General features: G+C 44.2%; 2 protein-coding genes across 2 annotated transcripts; both read right to left on the bottom strand.

Annotated features, from left to right (window-relative positions):
• Nucleotides 1-2729: 2729 nt before the first annotated feature.
• Nucleotides 2730-7331, bottom strand: gpr85 (G protein-coupled receptor 85). Its single transcript, XM_048267268.1, has 2 exons — nucleotides 7195-7331; nucleotides 2730-5874 (listed from the first exon to the last, which is right to left on the bottom strand). Exon 2 carries the CDS (start codon nucleotides 5727-5729, stop codon nucleotides 4599-4601), a length of 1131 nt encoding a protein of 376 aa, XP_048123225.1. The 5' UTR covers nucleotides 5730-5874; nucleotides 7195-7331; the 3' UTR covers nucleotides 2730-4598.
• A 727-nt stretch (nucleotides 7332-8058) lies between these two features.
• On the bottom strand, nucleotides 8059-8975 carry LOC125310715 (small integral membrane protein 30-like). The gene is made up of 2 exons (XM_048268355.1): nucleotides 8732-8975; nucleotides 8059-8572 (listed from the first exon to the last, which is right to left on the bottom strand). The coding sequence occupies exon 1, from the start codon at nucleotides 8935-8937 to the stop codon at nucleotides 8749-8751; it is 189 nt and encodes a 62-aa protein (XP_048124312.1). The 5' UTR covers nucleotides 8938-8975; the 3' UTR covers nucleotides 8059-8572; nucleotides 8732-8748.
• Nucleotides 8976-19803: the final 10828 nt, after the last annotated feature.

The following is a 19803-nucleotide window of genomic DNA, read 5'->3' on the forward strand; positions in this document are numbered from 1 at the left end:
CATGTTAAGAGTTGCAGCCTCCAAGGCCACTCTGCTGGGTAGGCTGTAAGGTACACAGATGAATGCAGCTGATATCATGGAAAGCCAAATATACTAAAGGACTCAGCAGATGTTTAGTTACAGTAATCATTGCAGTCCCCCTAAAGGCTATATAATACATCAACATTTCCTCACAAACATTATTGATGTCAGAGTGTTAAAAATCTATTGATCGTACAAGTGTTGCGGTGTTGCGGGGACCTGTCTACCCCCATTGCAGTGTGTGTGTGTGTGTGTGTGTGTGTGTTTGTCTGATGCTGGCAGCATCACAGAGAAAAACCCACAAAGAAGAGAACACACGGCATGCTGGGAGAAGCTGATCAGAGGCAACAGATGGCGTTTCCTCGCCCGTGATGACATCATCGGCCACAGATGAGGGGTTATCACCCTCTCTCTCTCTCTCCCACCCTCCCTCTGTCTTTCTCTCTATCTCTCTCTCCACTCACACGCCATTTGGCACTGGTCAGTGTTTCCGTTCATGCCTCTGGCATGGAGCCAGCAGAGGAAGGGGGAAAGGGGGTGGAAAAGAAAGAAAAAGAAAAAAAAGGAGAGATCTCACACTTCTAGGATCATCTGCCCACCACCACCACCACCACCACCCCATCACCCATCCACCACCCCATCACCACCACCACCACCACCACCACCACCACCACCACCCCATCACCACCCCCATCACCACCACCACCCATCCACCACCACCACCCCATCACCACCCCATCACCACCACCACCACCACCACCACCACCACCCCATCACCACCACCACCCATCCACCACCACCACATCACCACCACCACCACCCCATCACCACCACCACCACCCCATCACCCCATCACCACCACCACCACCACCACCCCCACCACCCCATCACCACCACCACCACCACCACCACCCACCCCATCACCACCACCACCACCACCACCACCACCACACCCCATCACCACCACCACCACCACCACCACCCCATCACCCCATCCACCACCACCACCACCACCACCCCATCACCCATCCACCACCCATCCACCACCACCACCCCATCACCACCACCACCACCACCACCACCCATCACCCCCATCACCACCACCCCATCCACCCCATCACCACCACCACCATCACCCATCCACCACCACCACCACCACCACCACCATCACCCCATCACCACCACCACCACCACCACCACTCCACCCCACCACCACCACCACCACCACCCCCCCATCACCCCATCACCACCCCATCACCACCACCACCACATCACCACCCGACAACGACAAACACTAAGGAGCCAGTTAGCTGTCATGACTCTTCGACTGAGGCAGCAGCAGCAGCACCAAACATCCAACCATACAGGCCCACATGTGGCCTAAGAGCTGTTTCTGTCCCATCCACAACACAATGGCATGAGATTCATCTCCATATACCTCCCCTTACAACTGATAGACAGATCAATAGATTGAAAAGAAACACTGGAGGATAGTTTGACATATAGATAGATAGATCGGTAGGTAGATACAGTAGATAGATAGATAGATAGATCTCAGTCATGAAAAGGCCTACAGACAGTCATGAACCACTTCTCCAAACCTATGCACAATGCCTCAAGCATAGCACAGGGAACAATGTGACAAACCCATGAAAAAGGATATCACATGGATAAGGCAGATGAAGAACAGGTTATAGTGCACCCCACTCCACACACATACACACACACACACCACCACCACCACTAATCAAGCTATTTTCAACCTCTTCTGAAAAGCAAGGTTCACATTGCAGGGTTTTATCAACAAATCAACAATCTGCCATTGTTTGAGATAGTGAACAAAAACAGAAGAGAAGAGAAAGGAAAGGAAACACACACACACACACACACACACATACCCGAAACTAGGTCTGATGCCATTTTTGGCATGATCTATTTCCGACAGCCTCCGATTATGAACATAAAATAGACTGTAATGATGTCCTCCTGAGCTGAGTATCACATGCAAATAGAAACAGACTGCGAGTGCAGATGCTGTGGAATGAGAAGAGGTTTTTTCTGTGTCGTTGTTGCCGCTAGTTTTTGCCATTAATGACACTGTTCCAAAGAAAACAGTAATTGTCTGTCTTGCAGCATTTAGCCCCCGACCCAACGAGAAATATTTTTTTTAAAGTCACCATTTGGCGAGCACAAGAGCCATGTTGTTTACAAACAAGCTGCTCATGATGGCAGCCATTTTTTTTTACCACCACGCTCTCTCTCTCTCTTTCTGTGAAGTCTGCAATAATGACAATGTGAGCGATAATCATTTTGTGGATAAAATGATGCAATCGATGTCAACACAGAAAATAGGCTGTTGTCAAGCAGCTCATGTACCAACACAAAAAAGCAAGGACAGGTCTATCAAACTAATTCTCAGGCACAACATTGGATGGGGATGTTGCCATGATTTGCCTAGAGTTAGTTTCTTGAAAACATTTTTCACACTGTGCAATACCTAGTCAACACACAGGCCCTTTTGAGTGTTCTAACAGTATTCTTCTTATGTACTGCTTGGCCAAACTATCACTCTCACTGTATGGCCAATTGGCTAACGAATCATCAGATACAAATCAAAACATTTACTTGAACAGTTGTGCATCCAAAATTAGATACAAGCAAGAGCAGCCAATTTAATGTTTGTTGTTGAGGAGGGGGAAAAAACAGGCTTGCAAAATGTAAAATTTTATTTTTTTTTTTCCAAAAACGTAAGCAACAGATTACACTGATAACTTTCAGCAAATGCAATCCTAACTGAAACAGTACTCACGTCCGGGACTTCAAAATAAAAGACTCACAAACTTACACACTATCTACCTATAATATACAAAAAGAATACAGAATAAATATTAAAATGGCCACAAGAGAAAAAAGTAAGTTGTTCAAAACAATCAGTAGAGAGCAAATGTAAGGAAAGTAGAAACAAGACGCTGTGCCTTAAATACAGATTTTTTTTCTTTTACATTTTTTACAAATTGTGCAAGATCTCATACTAAGGCTCTGGTCTTGACGTGACAGCTGTCTGACTTAAGGACAAACATACACACACACACACACACACACACACACACACACAGACACACACACACACACACACACAAACACATGCTTTCCAGTGCTTAAAGCACTCGTGGGGGTGGACCAAACCTTTTTTTCCAGAATTGAACAAAAACAATGGGATCATTTATGGCCTGTGATGATGTTCATGAGTGTGGGTTATCTTTTCTAAATGACCATGCACTTCACATATACATGAGGAGACAGAAAAGAAGAAACTCTCCATGTCAGGATCTCTTGAGGAGCGAAATGTGTCAACCTGCCGACAGCGAAAAACAGAATGATCATCATAACCGTTAAGGCAAAAACACCTGGAGTGGCAGCGGAGGAGACTGTGGCATTACGTCAGTGGTCAGGTAACATGGACATGACACATTTAACTAGTTTTTCCACTGTCTGTTGTAGCACAAGGTTTTCAAGAATTAAGCTTTTTTTTAATCCAAACATCATTATCCTTTTTAGTCAGATAGAAAATGTCATAAGAAAAAAATGAACGATGCCAGACAATAGGGACATACTGAATGAGTCATTGAACAACAATTAGTTAAGTTGCAACTTCAAAAAAACTCACACATCATTTTTTTTTCTGAACCCCCGCTGACAAAAAAATTAAATAGATATCACTTACATTTACTGTAAATCAATTTTTATCCTCTTGTGAAGGTGTATTCCAACTGTATCTGAACCCAAAGTGTTCTGTTTTGCAGTACTTTACAGTGAATGAGATGTCTGATGCAAATTAAAGCATTCATATTCTTAGTCTGGGAGGAAAAAAAACAAGAACAAGTTGTCCTTTGCAATGCATCTGAGCATAAAGCATCTTAATTTCTTCTCTTTAGTGCAACTTTGAAAAAAAAATCAATTCCACTGATTCCTAAAATTAAATCTCAAGTTGTCAGTTGAAAAAAAAAAATATCCATAGCAAGGTTGCCAGTCCTTGGTTGATGTTCCATTTCTCTTAGTTTTCTTTTTTCCTTTCTTTCTTTTTTGCGTGTTTGCTTCAAAATGGCCTTCAAACAGCAGTTGTTTACTAGAACATAAACCTGGGAGGACTTCTCAGAATCCTGCTTTTCTTATTCCCTTCAAACTCCATGTTTGATGTTCAGTCATTTGGAGAAGCCTTTGAATGACAGTTTTTTCCCTCTGTCACGGTAACAAGGACAAGAAAGAGGAGGAGGTTTTGGGTGAAGGAGGAAGGGAAGAAGAGAAGGCAGAGAGGGAGGGAAGGGAAGAAGGGAAGGAGAGAAGGCAGAGAGGGAGGGAAGGGAAGAAGGGAAGGAGAGAGGAAGAGAAGAGCTGTACAATGAGACAAATCCCCGAGAATCAAGTCGGGATCAAAAAGGAGACAATAAAAGAGGGAATAAATGGTAAAGGAGGAGAAGTAGTAGAATACGAAGAAGTAGGGGGAGGGGGGGGAGGGAGAAAGGGGGAAAAAAACAATCCCACACAACAACATCCAACATCAACCCCCCCAAAAGCCTTCATATAACACAATAGGGTTCCCTAGGTAACCTGGATTTTCTGCAGTAGAGCAAGGTGGTGCTGAAGCAGCGCCGGAGCTCCCTGTTGGAGAAAATGCAGATGAAGGGGTTGACCCCTGCCTGGGCGAAACTCATCCAGACGGCGGCAGTCAGGTAGCCGGCGGGCACCACCGGTCCGCCAGCGAAAACCCGCCAGTAGCAGGCCACCAGGTAGGGCCCCCAGAGCGCCAGGAAGAAGAACGTCATGATGTAGAACATCCGGCTGATCCGCTTCTCCGTCTTGAACTCGTCCAGCACCAGGAGCCGGCGCCGGCCTGCCGCGTTGCTGTTCTGGCGGATCCCGAGCAGAGTGGGTGGGGTGGGTCCGCGCCCGAAGCCGGCCAGCCAGTTGGCGGCCGCCTGGCCGCTGGCGCCGGGGCCGTGGAAGGTCCAGTTCTGGCTGACGGCGGGCACAAACTGGACGGGCTTCATCTTCCGGCGGTCGTGCACGAAGAAGATGAGCTTGAGGTAGACCAGCTGCGTGGCGAGCAGGATGAGGGCCAGCAGGAGCATGAATCCCAGCGAGTCGTTGGCGCGGAACGAGCGGTGCTGGAACGTGCACTGGTCCTCCTCGCGGATGAACGAGTACGTCCCCACGTCCAGCACCGGCGGGAAGGCCATGGCCACCGACAGCGTCCAGACCATGCAGATGACGGCCAGGCACGTCCAGAAGGTAAGCCGCTTGGTGTAAAAGCGGTGGTGAGCAATGGCCAGGTAGCGCGTGACGCTCACACAGAAGAGCATGAAGGCCGTGTGGAAGCACGAGAGCACGCCCAGGAAGGCGATCACTTTGCAGGTGAGCGTGCCGTACGTCCAGGCCGAGCCATTCTTGACCGAGGTGAACACAAAGGGGAAGCAGATTGCTGAGCGCAGGATGTCCGAGGCGCACAGGTCCAGCAGGAAGTAGTAGGGCGCCCGGTGCAGGCTCTTGTCTTTGACAAGCAGGATGGAGATGAGCAGGTTTCCCACGACGCCGACGCCAATGATGAACCCCAGGGAGGTCAGTTTGAGGAATGTGGCGAGAGGAGAGACATTCTGCAAGATGTTGTGGTCCCCTGCATGGCTATAGTTCGCCATAGATGGAGGGATCATAAAGATGACTATGGAGCTTCAGCTGTGTTTCATGATCTGAAAGCGTGGAGGAGCGATACATCCATTTGGTGTGCTTTGAAGCAGATTCCACGTGTGTTGGCAGCCTTGGTTCTAAGGCATCCTTTGTTCTTTTGTCTCATCACACCTAAAGAAGGAAGAGAGAAGAAAAAAGTCCTGAAAATGTGATCCACAAATCAAAATTGACTCTCAACAAGAAAAAACCACCTGTGCTGGATTTTCTATGCGTTTCTAACCGTTAGCCTATATTCCAGGTGTGGACAAGTTGCATAAGAGCCGTGCGTCTGTGTTCTTTTGTGTCTTCTGTTTTCCTTTCCCGTTTAAAATGCACATTGCAATTCTAATGGTATGCAGTGCTCGCCGTGATCTCGCTGGCGTCGTGCATGTATATATCTCGATAAAACACCACCATTAAACCTTGCTACAATAATCAACTAATGAATATGGAGTGCCCTCAAAAACCGAACGAATATCGCCGACAGAATGACACCACTTATCAAAGAGGAAGAACATTATAGAGAGAGAAGCGTCGAATAATTGTTCAGTGTTGTAGCCTATTTTATGCACAGTCAAAACATGCTTGGCAAACAAAGGGCTTTTAAATCGGAGGTTTTGTTTAGTCGCTACAGCATAAAGCCTGTGAAACATTTATAGAAATGCAGCAGGAAAGCTGTTGATCACACCCATATACCCCGCAGAATTGATGTAGGCTATCTTAGCGGGAGAAGCCCCGTATCAAGTCACCCAGCCCCGGTATTGTGTGGGGGGGAAGCGGAGGGCGCACATACAATTATGCATTCGTGTTTCAGACAGATCGACTGTTGCTTGAAATTACTGGGTTCACACAAAAAAGCCATTCTTTTGATTAGGGTGTTCACTGAACTGAACATTAATCAACAGCCTCTGGAGCATATGTCGCGCGTAGACAACAAACGGGAAATCCACAAAATGAAATTTGACATTTACATTTTGTTGAAAATATTTTAAGATATGATCATTATTAAAATAGAGATATAATGCAGAGAGCTACGAATGACCAAACAACCTAAGAAAATGCCTTCCAAGACGAACAATGAGATTCTATGACATTGCAAATGCACAGAGAGCGTTCTGTCAGCTGTAATTATAAATAAAATGTTTGCGTCGCAGGATTTTCGGCATATCAAACAGTAGACTCCATATACATGTTTGAACATATTCTGACGTTTAGGCTAAACATAATTACTCAGTTAGAGCGCAGCGAAATCGTCGACGTTTCGCCCAATGCAAGACAAAGATATTTTTCGTTGCATTTCTGACAGTACATCGCTAGACTGACTGTAGCCAAACCGCACATCCATTAGGCAAAGCAATTTCTAAGTAACCGCTTCGAATTGACTGCGATTCGACCCACACGCAAATGCCAATTAAACAAAGACGGCAACGAATGTATCAATTAAAACCATACCTGTTGATATTCCTCTTTGTCTCCCTGAAGGTTATTTACATTGTAGGAGTCACTTTGCTGTAAAAAACCTTGGTTTTGTTGCCTGCCCTTTTCCCACTGTGAATATACAGTAAACGGCCAGATCGGAGCATGCGCACTGATCCTATTTGTGATCCAAGCCGAACCGCGGCTGGTCTCTTGTTGCAGTAGCACACAGTCTACGCCGGCAGCATCTGCTCTCCGGGAGACCATCACAAGCGTTAACATTTCCTATATCACTCAAATAGTCAGATAGTGATAAAGACTCGATCATCCTGGTAGCGGGTACAGCCTTGTTTCCAGATGATTTGGTTCTGAGGAGGACGTGGGTTCTTATACTGCACTCTTTGTATGTGGCTGCGTCCTTAGTCATGATATGAAGCCTGACGTGTTTTTTTTTGTTCTTATGAAGGGAAATGGGAAATAGGGAACATTTAGGGACTTATGGGACCTGACGCTTGTGGCTCTTTAAAAAAAAACGAAAACAGTCACGAAACTGTTAAGTAAAGAAAGCAGTTCAGCTAGGGATAGTCTTTTTTGGCATGCATAATTGACGCACACTTCACGGAGAAGTGGGCATTGCACTGCGCGTCGCGAGCAGTAGCTTTTCTATCCACATACTCCGTGTTAAAACCAATCAAAGCGTGAGAATTATAAGATGTGCGGGAATTAAGAAGCGAAGTCTCTCTCCCTCACGCGTTATCAGATATTCAGTTAGCACACGTGGGCCTGGAAAAAATATATGTAACTTGGTTCATTTGTTCTTTTGATGCATGTAAACATATGTGAAGGCCTTTCTCTGATAGATCTGTGTGCATATGATTATGATAGTCATTGTGCACAAAATGACAGCAGTTGTACAATTTTATTACAGAAATACAGTAGCACACATTATTCACTCAACAATTACGCACAGCTCGTTCTGTAAGAGCAAGATTTTGCATAGAAAAGCAACCCTGTCAGAGACAAAAGTTTAAGGTGCCAGGCACAAAAATTTAAGTCTGAAACATGACCTATATTACAGGGTTGTGATGTGACTATCTGAACACAAATGTGAGACAAGCGTACAGCGAGGCAAAGGGTTACACTTTGGTCCGTCAACATGAATTGAGCATAGCTAGGCCTATTCGTGATTCTTCAGTCCACTGCCGAAGCTTTACAGCCAGTTCACGTGTTGTAGTTTACAGTGGATGTGGACAGTATGACCATCGTCACTGTTCAATTTGTGCTAGGTTCGGGGCAGGTAACAATAGGTTTTCAAAAGTGTTCGGTTCTCCTTTTCCCTCTCCATTGTGGATGATGGTGCGGTCTCCTTTTCTGAACGTTCTGTTGCAGTCCAGTGGTCCATGTTCCTTGTACCCTTCATCGTCGTCGGGGTAAAAAGAAAGCACAGCGGAGAAGCAAGAAACGTTTAAGAGATTCACTTAGTAGAAAAGTCACCGTATCGCTCTCATGTAGGCTAATCTGAAGCGAGGACAGTAATAGTATATTTCCGGGTACATGGCCTGTTGCAACTCACAGCACAGCTGGGTGAATTCAAAACTGTCCATTTCTTTTCCGCGCATACCACCCCAAGCAGGCACAGAAGCCTACCACAGTAATGGTCATTCCGAGTAGCAGCGCCACTGCATCGCCACCGTCAATTGCTGCAGCCGACGGTATTATTGCCATAAATACAAGTAACGAGTACATAGCTACAGCAAAGAACTCCAACGTGGGAGCCATGTTGTCGGCAGAATCAGTCAGATGGTTGGTGACGGCGAGTCAGATGATGTAGTACAACTTCCTTATTTGTGCTCAACCAATGGCATCGCTCATATCGCCGCGCTGTCGCTGAGGCTGTCTTTTCCATGGTCTTTTCACCCGCAAACAAGTGTCATCCTCATACGACCACAGTGAATCGTCAGTGGTTGCAAGACAAAACACTGATAACGTATCGCTGTTGTTCCTAACCAAGCTGACAAACTCATTACAAAAATAATTGAATAACCTTCACAAATTTACTATAGAATGATGCATGGAATATAAATATCCTTTATGGTAGGTTTCGTAAAAGCAACTAGGAGATATCATGCACTTCTTGCTTCTCTGTTGTGATAAATTGAGTTTGATGGTGAAGATTGGGAACAGGGTAATTAGTAGCCTAGACCTCACCACGTGTGACAGATTTTTCCCCGTTTTTCTCTGTCCTGGAAAATCCCCGATCTACAGGCTCACATTACTTTTCAAATGGGTGATTTGTTCTTCCATAAACTATGTCAGTACAATCTCTGAAAAATTATAAGTGACTAGGATTGTGGTCATTTACCAGATAAAAATATTTATAAACGTTCACAATATAATAGTTTACCTACTTGTCATAATGTCATGATGTTTAGACACTTTGAAAAGAGCACATGCAGGAATAATTTTGCTCATGCTGTCCTGGTTTTACATCAGACTGCAGGTCAGTAAAATACTGTAATACAACATGAGACATATAGAATTACCTATGCACCTGCCACTAGTCACTTGTCCCTGACATAATCCCAGGTTTGGTTCTGCATGTATCAGCCTAAATAGAGTCTTCCTCGACGACCTTGTGTTAAGAATCCTTTAATCCTCTGCCACCCCTTAGGTTTTTCTGACACTGTAATTGCGGAGTAAATTGCACATCCAGATCCAGCATTAGCCGCCCCACTGTTCGGCCATCGCGAGCCCATTTTACAGAGCGCTCAGAACTGGAAGCCAAGCATGTTTGGTGTGTTGCTGACCGCGGTGCAGCTGTGTGAGAGCCTCACCTCAGTCCACCTCGGCCTGCGCCATGGATTAATGGACATATGGCGGGGCAGGGGTTCCTCCATCTCTGTCAGTGACTCACCTGTCCTGCCTTGCATGATGTGATGTGGCTCAGTTCTAATTTAATTAGAAAGGGCCCAGCCAAAATCAAAATACAAGAAAAAAAGAGGAAAAAAAGGTTGACCTTACAAGATGGCTGCAGGGATGTTTGACCTCTTCTCTGCACTGCTATGTTCTGTTCTCTCTCTCTTTCTCTCTCTCTCTCGCTCTCTCTCTCTCTCTCTCTGGCAGATCAGATCAGCTGGACAACCAAAGGCTGGTGTTTGTTGAGGGTGAGCCATTTTTGAATGCCATGCATGCTGAGATTGTGTGTGTGTGTGTGTGTGTGTGTGTGGTTGCTCACTGTTCAGGGGAACCCAACAACAGCCAGATGTTATTGTGTCCGAGTGTGTCTGTTTATTGGTTTGGGCATATCAAAGTTATGCAAGGTGAGACGTATGTAGTTTGTGTGTAATATGTGTGTATATGGTAAGTCAAGTGCCAATAGTGATTTTGCTGATATGAAGGAAAAGGGAAATTTGTGTATGCTTATATCAATCTGTGTGTTGTTTTCCATTTGCAGATAGGTCCTTACACAGGTTTTGATAGCTGAATAAGTGACTTTCCTTTCAATCAGACAGGTAAAGTGTTAACCATGTGTAACAGGGTGGTATATAGGAAGGGCCAAGGGGCCAATCACAGTAGCCTGACTACGCCACCCTGAGGCCTAGTGCATCAGGGAATCTTTAAGAGATTGTACTGCTTTCAGGTTCGTAACTACACAGTGGACATGAATTATAGGAAAACAATATTTATTAAGACAAAGGTAGGGAAGTGGAGATCTGAGGGTGGCAACTATGGAAATTCAGACCAATACCATGCAAGCATAAAGAAAGGTTCACCTGTTACACAGCAAAGGTACACAGTAAAGCTACAAGGAATACACCAAAAACATCACACATGTGCTTAAACTAGACCCCCCTCAGAGCCACCTCCCTACTAAATAAAGATGAAAGTTACACACACAAGGACAAGACAGGCAACACAAAAACCAAACATAAAATAACCAAAGCAAAACCAAGACAAGACAGCAGCACGACCCATGTTCCCCATCAGCATGACTGCTGCCTAAAAGAACAGAACACAGAAGATTAAACAAAGAACACACCACAATATACATAACATAAAACCACAAATGTCTATGGGGAGACAGCATACCCGACGGTAGCAGGCAGGGGCTACACCAGTGGAGTCTACATTGCTACTGGCTACTGCCCTTCTTAAGTAGCACTCCACTGGCGCCAGATTGCTCAAATGCCTATGCCCCGCCCCCTTCATTAGCACTTCCAGGTGCTATGGGGAAATAGCAGGCAGAGAAGGTCTACCTGCTACACATGCATGCCATATATTAACTTTGTATACTGTATATTAATACACCATTTCATAATCATTTCAATGAATGTTCCATGTACTTTCCTTCTGTTCCTGGATATACTTACTAGGTTAAATTATCACTGCTTTGTGAACAGAACCAAACAATACTCTCTCAGTCACCACCATCTGACTATCTCAGGCACCCAATTATCACTACCCAGTGTACTGACAGTCTCTCCCACCTTGGCTAAATAGGACAAAAAAAACAGCCTTTCGGAGGATTAATTATACACTGAAATTGGATTCTCGGAAAGAGAGAGGGGGAGCGAGTGGGAGAGAAAAGGGAAGTGTGAGAGAGAGAAAGAGAAAACTAGTGAGTGAGACAGAGAGAGAGAGAGAGAGAGAGAGAGAGAGAGAGAGAGAGAGAGAGAGAGACTCATAAAGGCGATTGCTGCTTTTGTAGATAGTTCTCTGAACATGCATAATGAATCCCTGTGTAGGGGGTCAAGACAAATGGCTGGTCCTGTGGCTTTTCAACTAATGTTCTGGGTGGTAAATACTTAACAGATCTGAATCACTGTCAGGGGGAGAAGGGCACCCGGTCATTCAGCAGCCATGGGGGACAGTAGGAGACTGGGATGAATGAATGAATGAATGAATGAATGAAAGAATATTTTGTCTTTGAAACCTCTTGAAGGTGTGTGGTGTTGGATGGACTGGTGTGTGTGTGTGTGTGTGTGTGTGTAGGGGTTTGTGTTTTTTGTGTGTAGATGTCTATAGCCTTTTATAGACATGAAGTGGACTCCTGACATGATCCGGGCATCAAATGGGTGCATGCGACCACTATGTCCAAATTATTTTACCTCAAATTACAGTACTAGTGGGCTGGTGGTCTGACACCACCAGTGGGGGCGGGGCGATGACGTTCGGTGTAAAACTGATGGTGTATTGGGTTAACTGTAGCCTGTACATTTATGACATCATCATAATCAAGTTCATCATTAGTTCTCATTCATGATAGACCAGCAAATAAGGTAAGTTCCATGGTTTCATGAGCCAGGATAAGGAGCATCTTGCTCCATTATTGACTTCTGAATGACAGGTGAAGATATGATGAGTGAAACAGAAATATATATAGCTTAATCTATTGATAGAATCACATGTGAACAACATGCTAAGTTAGCCCATTCACATACACAGGGTTTAGGCTACCACTTAGATGAGAAAGGTAACTTAGGTGCTAAACTATACTATAGCCTATGTGAAAAAGAAGACAGTCTTAAAAGGACAGCTTTCGATTCCCAAGAGGGAAAATAAAATACGTTTTCAGAACTTTTAATTTCAATGATCTGGACTTGCCATATATGACCATTATTAATCCTCATTATTGATTGATAGCCTATATTGAGCAGCATCCCCCGACAATATATTGAGCGTCAACCCTGACTCCTCCTTTCACTTAAACCACCCAGAACATTTAGTCCAGGTATGAATAACTCCCACCTGTGTAATGTCCGTTTGCGATTCCACACTTGAGTCTGTTTGAGATCTAGACGTAATTGCATGGACATATGTCCTGAGGACATGTCTGAAAACAGCCTATGTGATGTATTGTGTGTGTGTGTGTGTGTGTGTGTGAGAGAGAGAGAGAGAATGAGAGAGAGAGAGAGAGAGAGACTGTGCTCTGATTCCTGGTACTGGATAATCAAACACACAGGTATGAATGCATTGGCTTTGGATACACTCACCGGATTTTGCCACAGGTGGCCGACAAAAGTGCAGGATCAATCCGAAACAGCCTGATCATGTTGTTCTTTTTATCTTTTCTTCTCCAAGGGGCATTGTCTCTCGCTCCATGTAGAACTACACTGACCATTTCTCTCCCAATTTGCAGTGGTGTCAACTCTTAATGGAATTTATGATCAATGGTTTAGAGCTCAGGACACTTTATTTTCTTGTTTTGTTTGGGTTCTCTGATAGTGCTCTTTTGTCTTAACAGAGATAAATTGTGTGGCTGCAGTTAGATACCAATTTTTCTCCCTCACTCTGAAATCCTCTCTGTTTCTTTTAGCTTTTTTTCCCTCCAGCAAGGGGAGGTTCTGTCCTCGAAGACTGTTGCAGGCAGTTTGTATGCAGTCCGCATGCCTCCAGCAATGCACCGTAATTCATGTTGATTGTGTGTATGTTTGTGTGTGCATTTGTGTGTGTATATGTCTGAATTAATTCTGTCTGTATGTGTGTGTATGTGTGTGTGTGATAGAGAGAGAGAGAGAGAGAGAGAGAGAGAGAGAGAGAGTGTGTGTGTGTGAATGTTGTATACATCTAAATGTATTGTGGCTGTATGTGTGCACTGGTGTGTTGTTCAGTGACGATAGAGGGGGTAATCAGAAATCACACAGCTGTTGATACTACCATGCTATCTGCATGCATATGCCTATCTCTTTCTGTATCACCAATGGCAATGCTTTCCACAAGTACACACTCACACACACACACATATACTAGTACACACACATGCTCTCTCTCTCTCTCTCACACGCACACACACACACACACACACACACACACACACACACACATGCTCACACACATACACACACATACACACAGACACCAATCACACACACACACACACACACACACCTCATCCACTTACTTCTCTCTTCACCCTGCCTGATGATGCCACCATTCAGCCCTGTCAGTCACTCAATCAGCCCTCCAGATCGGCTCCTCCTCCGAGAGGAATTTAATCTTAGGCCAGAACAGCTTTGGGTGCAGATAATCCTGATTGCTTGGGAATATATATATATATATATATATATATATATATATATATATATATATATATATATATATATATATATATATATCTCACACATCGTTTCTGAAAAAAAAAGACAAAAAACATCTTTCTAGTATTTGACTAATTTGACAGATTAGAAGCATCATGATGTTGCAGCCTTATTGGTCTTCTGTAGATGTGTGGCCTTTTGTAAGACAGGCTATGCAGTGTGTGTGAGACAGAGACAGAGGAGTTGTGCTAGAATCCTGATCATTCAGAGGCCTTTGGAGAAGGCTGTCTATTCTATCCAGCCCTGCTTTTAGAGTGATGTCTAGAGGGAAGTGTGTGTATAATAATTCAGTGGAAATGCATGGATTCCAGTTGCTGCTACTGGAAGAAACTGGAATCCATGCATTTCCACTGAATTATTTTTGGAATCTGATCCCTTATCATACCTGTTCATTCTTACTCGTTGCTCGACTTATCGTGACTAAATTCAAGATGGCTGCAAACGCTAAACTTCGTGAAGATACTGTCTGTATGAATCGTCTTGTAAGTAAACTACCAGTGCTTTTTCAAAGTTCTCAATGTCTCGTTTTAAATGTCAGGGCCCTCGGAAGTCTACCAATGAAGTGTGGAGATACATTGAGCCTCGTAAATGGGTGTAAAACAGTGATTTATTTGCATGGCTAGCCCGATGCCGAAGCACCACTATTGAAAAAGCTGTTGGTAGCATCGGCTAACTAGCGCCAGATTTTGGAGTGCAGGGGACAAGCCTAGATGGGCTATGAGACATACGTTCACACTCGGTATCATGTTTCAATACACTTTAGGTCAATATCACACCGGAATTCTCCTTTAAGAGTCCACTCCCGTCAAATGCCCATTCAGTTGAATAGTTCCAGACCATAACAGACATACTGAATAGTGCATAGTGAAGTTAGGAAGCCAGAGCTGCCATAACCCTTTTCAACAGAGTTATGCTACTCAGAGTTTGGGTCCCAGTTTTGAAAAGATGAATGAAACATCTGACAGAAGAATGAACAGTGACAGATTTTACGTAAGTAGAAAAAACACAGGAATGACCTACAGTCTATCATCCATCAGTGATGTACCAATGTTTTTTCCGAAAAGTCCGATAGGAGAATTCCGGCAAGTTTTCCCATAGATCCTCGTTTCTCGAGGTCACCGAGTGCTACTGTCGGTATGAAAAAAACCCCGAAAACAATCGGATTTACCAAGTTGCCACAACCAGCAGCTATCAGGCAGCTCCAGCGCTACACTCTGGGGGCATGTCCATGAGCCCCCATGTAAATGCCCACAGAGTGTAGCGCTGTAGCTACCTGGCTGCGTTAGCTGCTGGTTGTAGCAACTCGAGCTAGGTAAAACCGAGTGTTTTTTTGTTTGTTTTTTTGTGCTGACAGTACTCGTGACCTCGAGAAACAGAGATCTATGTGAAAACTCACTGATTTCTCCTTTAATACTTGTATGGTACAGTATGTGGCTTAAAGCTGTTCTATGTCATGTGGTTGATTTTCATGATTGTGTTAAAACTGTGCTGTGTTTTCTGACCTTCCCCCTGTGTTTACTTGTTGCTGTGCTGTGCTGACTCACCCCTCTCTCTCTCTCTCTCTCTCTCTCTCTCTCTCTGTCTTTCTCTTCTTGTCACACCATCACTTCTATTATTTGTAGATTTTTAAAACAAAATGTGTCATTTGGATGTATTTGATCACCTGTCCACTTGTAGAAGTCGAGAGATATGGAACAGTTTTTTAAACATCAGGATAAGAGTCATTTGGGCCACAGAAAGGGTAACGTGTAAGTGGTTGCTGTTTCCATGGTAACATCAAATGTAGCTGCTCTCTCTCTCTCTCACACACACACACACACACACATAGACACTCTCAGACACACACACACATACTCTCTCTGTCTCTCTCCGGCTCTCTCAACCAGTATTTTTTTAGCACCTGAAGTTCAAAATGAGGGCAGCAATAATCAGAAGCATAGCATGAGAGACAAGCTATCATTGAAATTGTCATAGTGATAAGAACAATTATTTAATGGTAATGGTTGGGCTTTGCAGTCACATCAAATGGAAGCACTAAGATATGTTACACCTCACCCAGACAGATGAAACAGAATTCAAATGGACGTGTCAATCTCACTCCTTTCTCTCTCAATTGCCTTTCAATTCAATTTCAATTTATGGGCATGACTGTACTTACAGTGCTGTCAAAGCAAGATCTCTCATAGGTGCACAGGAAGTCAACATGACAATATAAGTGAGCATATTAAAAAAGTAGAGACAGTAAAGTGAGTATAACTGATAAAAAAAAGCTAATGACGTGGGATACAGGCGTCAATTCTGTCTCTCTCTATTCCACCTAGACTTAGAAACACACACAAACAAAATAGACACGTAAACACACACACACACACACACCGATACATGTATGCAGTCCATAAAAGGCCATCTCCTGGTTGCATTTTCATTTTGCATCCCTGCATTTTCATTCAGCCCAGCTCCATGCTCTCCCATGCATCGTGTTCGCTCACACAGTAAACAACCTATTACGTGACCTATATATCTGGGGCCAGTGCTGTTGCCTCACTCAACTCAATTACCTTGGCCAGCCTGACTGCTGTGGAGATTCTCACAGGATGGTGTGTGTGTTTGTATGAGAAAGAGTATGTACAGTATGTGTGTGAGAGAGAGAGTGTGTGTGTGAATGTGTGTATTTGATGTAGATATATGGAGGTGTGTGTGTGCATGCATGTGTGTGTGTGTGTGTGATAGAGAGGGTGTATGTGGGTGTTCACGTTAATATATGTGAGTGACCGTGTGCTAGTGTGTTTGTGTATGCGAGTGTGTGAATGTGTGTATTTAGTTGAAGAGGGTGAAAGAGGTGTGACACCCCTTACCTCAGCAGGCTGTAGAGCCATAAGTGAAAGAATCTATGCAATATCTAGAGACTGGGAGTAAGTGATTCATAAGTGATGTGTATGTGTCGGTGTGTATGTGTGTGTGTGTGTAGATATGCAGTACACAGATAACACTTGACAATTTATGAGATGCTGAAGTGTGTGTGTGCGTGTGTGTGTGTGTGTGTGTGTGTGTTGGCTGCTCGAGTGGTGGTGTGAAAAGCATGTTAAATGTGCGAGACATGAGAGAGCCTTGGCATGACCAGCTGCATCAATAGCTCCTCTGGCTTGATTGCTGTGTGAAGCTCGAGTTTCTTGAGGATGTCGCTGCTGGCCTGCTTTGGTACAGTCCCTGTGATTGAGCCATCAGTATCTGTCAGTAACAGAGAGAGAGAGGGAGAGAGGGATGGAGAGAGGAAGAGAGAGAGAAGGAGGCAAGGGAAATTAGTGGCATTGCTGATTGCACAGGCTGCTAATCAGCAGTGTTGAGCAGAAAAGCAGAAAGCTCTGCTGGGTCAGAGGCAGCCACCTAATTTCACGCTAGCGTCTCCTTTTTCACTCTCTCTCTCTGTCACTCACTCCTCTTCTCTTTCACGCCTCCTCCCTCACTCTCTCTTTCTCTCTCTGTCTCCTCTTTCTTCTTTTCTCATTTTCTCTCTCTCACTCTGTCTCTTCCTCCCTTGTGCATTCTCTCCTTTCTTCCCCTCCATCACTCTCTCTCTCCTCCTCCTCTGTCACTCTGTCTTGCTCTGGACACTTCGGCAATAGGTTTTGTTGTCACAAATGTACATTTTTTTAAAAAGATGAACAATGTTTCTTTCTTGTTTGGCCTTTCTTTCTCAGTTAATATCTGCCCATGACATGTTTTTTGTCACTCTTCTCTCACACATCATCTCTCTTTCTATATTGCTTTCTATCCTCCACTCACCTTCTCTCATTCTCTTTGCTTTTTGTGTCAATCTCCATTCTCTCTCTCTCTCTCTCCCACTCATTATCCTGCCACCTGCTTATCCACACACACACCTCACTCTATCTTCCTTTCTTTCCTTTCTTCTCCCTCCTTCTCTCTCTCTCTCTCAGTCGTTCACATGTCACCTACTTATCAACACACTCACCTCTCTCCAGCTTCCTCTCAACTCTCTCTCTTTCTCTCCCTCTCTCTTTCTCTCTCTCTCCCCAGAGACAGAGTGTTAAAATGGCCCAGGGACTAGCTGTAATCATAACCCATGCTGCCATCGAGGAGAGCTACAAGGCAAGACGAGGTCGTGATGGGGACAGGCCTTTAAGCATTTCTCATGACAGCTGCCGACTAGAGAGACACACTTGGCCCTAATTCGGCCCTGATCTGGTTAGGATCTGGTATTGGTGCTACATGAAAAAGTACTTTTTATTCATTTAAATATATATTTTTTATAATATTCAAAGACATGTTTATTTGTTTTCCTGTTTTAAAGAACCCCATATGTGAAGAATATGGTCGTTATATTGCTAGTGCAGAAGGAATTATAAAACAAATTACTTTTATATGAGAGCATAGCACAACAAAATGTAACAGTGCAGAAAAAACATAACTTTGTAAAGCTGAAATCAATCAACAAAATAGAACACGGCAATGCATGATACAGTGGACAACCCAGTTTAACACTGTGACGGCCTGTTAGGCCTTCTGCATATTGACTACTTGTTTTCAGGTGTGCTTAGGACTTAACGAGCTGATGAGCTGCACCTGTACACTGGAGTCCTGATAAGAGGACTGCTTCCTCTCCCCTTAGCGGGGCCATTCTTACTTTGGGTTTTGGACATGCAACACTTCACTCAGACACATTGCAAACACACAACATCCCACCTCACACTGTTTGTTTGTTATTTGGTTAATAAATCTATATTTTAGTTAAAGATCCAACCTCTCGACTCCCTCTTTTGTTGTGGCCTTACCCCTAGGTCATAACAAACACCACGTAGAACTATGCCTGGCAACTATGCCTGACATAATACTACATACAGTCCATGATGCACCTGAACATATTGCAGCTAGTCACATCAGCAACCAAGCAGAAGACAGTGTGCATGTATCTGCATAGCTAATCCTGATGAGGGATATTATAGACCCTTTCAACAATAAAAACAAAAACAATGTTTGAACGTTCTATTTGGGCCCCAATCTACTTCCTCTGCATTAAGATAACATATGGAATGTTAAAAAGGAAGTCTTGTGGGGCCAACTATGATGCTGATAATGGAACTCTCTTGAAAGGGTCCATAGTTAGCAGGTAGCATCTCCTCCTGAAGCATCTTTCTGGACCCTGTTTTAGACTGGACAGAAAGGTCCAGGGGGACTACGGGAACAGAGGCAGTGTCTGCGGGCATGCATGTAACCCTTAAAGGTGTAGGTTTTTGAACATTCTAAGTTCCGCAACAATTGAAGGTTCTAAAATTCTATGTTGAATTCAATGAACCCAGATATTCTTTAGAACGTTCATTTCCCAACATTCCTTTATGGGTTTTAACGCTGGCACGGGTCATCGCTCTAGTGATAACGCAGGGCTGAGCTGACAGCGTCTCCGTGCCAATGAGTAGCCACGGCGACTCACCCAGTGACAGGAGCTGATGGCGCTGTCTGGATTCCAGTGATGCTAGACTCTGCCTTAGCGACAAAGGTTCCTGTGCAGGGGCATGATAATGGAGTGTGTGCA

This window comes from Alosa alosa, chromosome 17 (genome assembly GCF_017589495.1).
Source record: "Alosa alosa isolate M-15738 ecotype Scorff River chromosome 17, AALO_Geno_1.1, whole genome shotgun sequence".
Lineage (NCBI taxonomy): Eukaryota > Metazoa > Chordata > Actinopteri > Clupeiformes > Clupeidae > Alosa > Alosa alosa.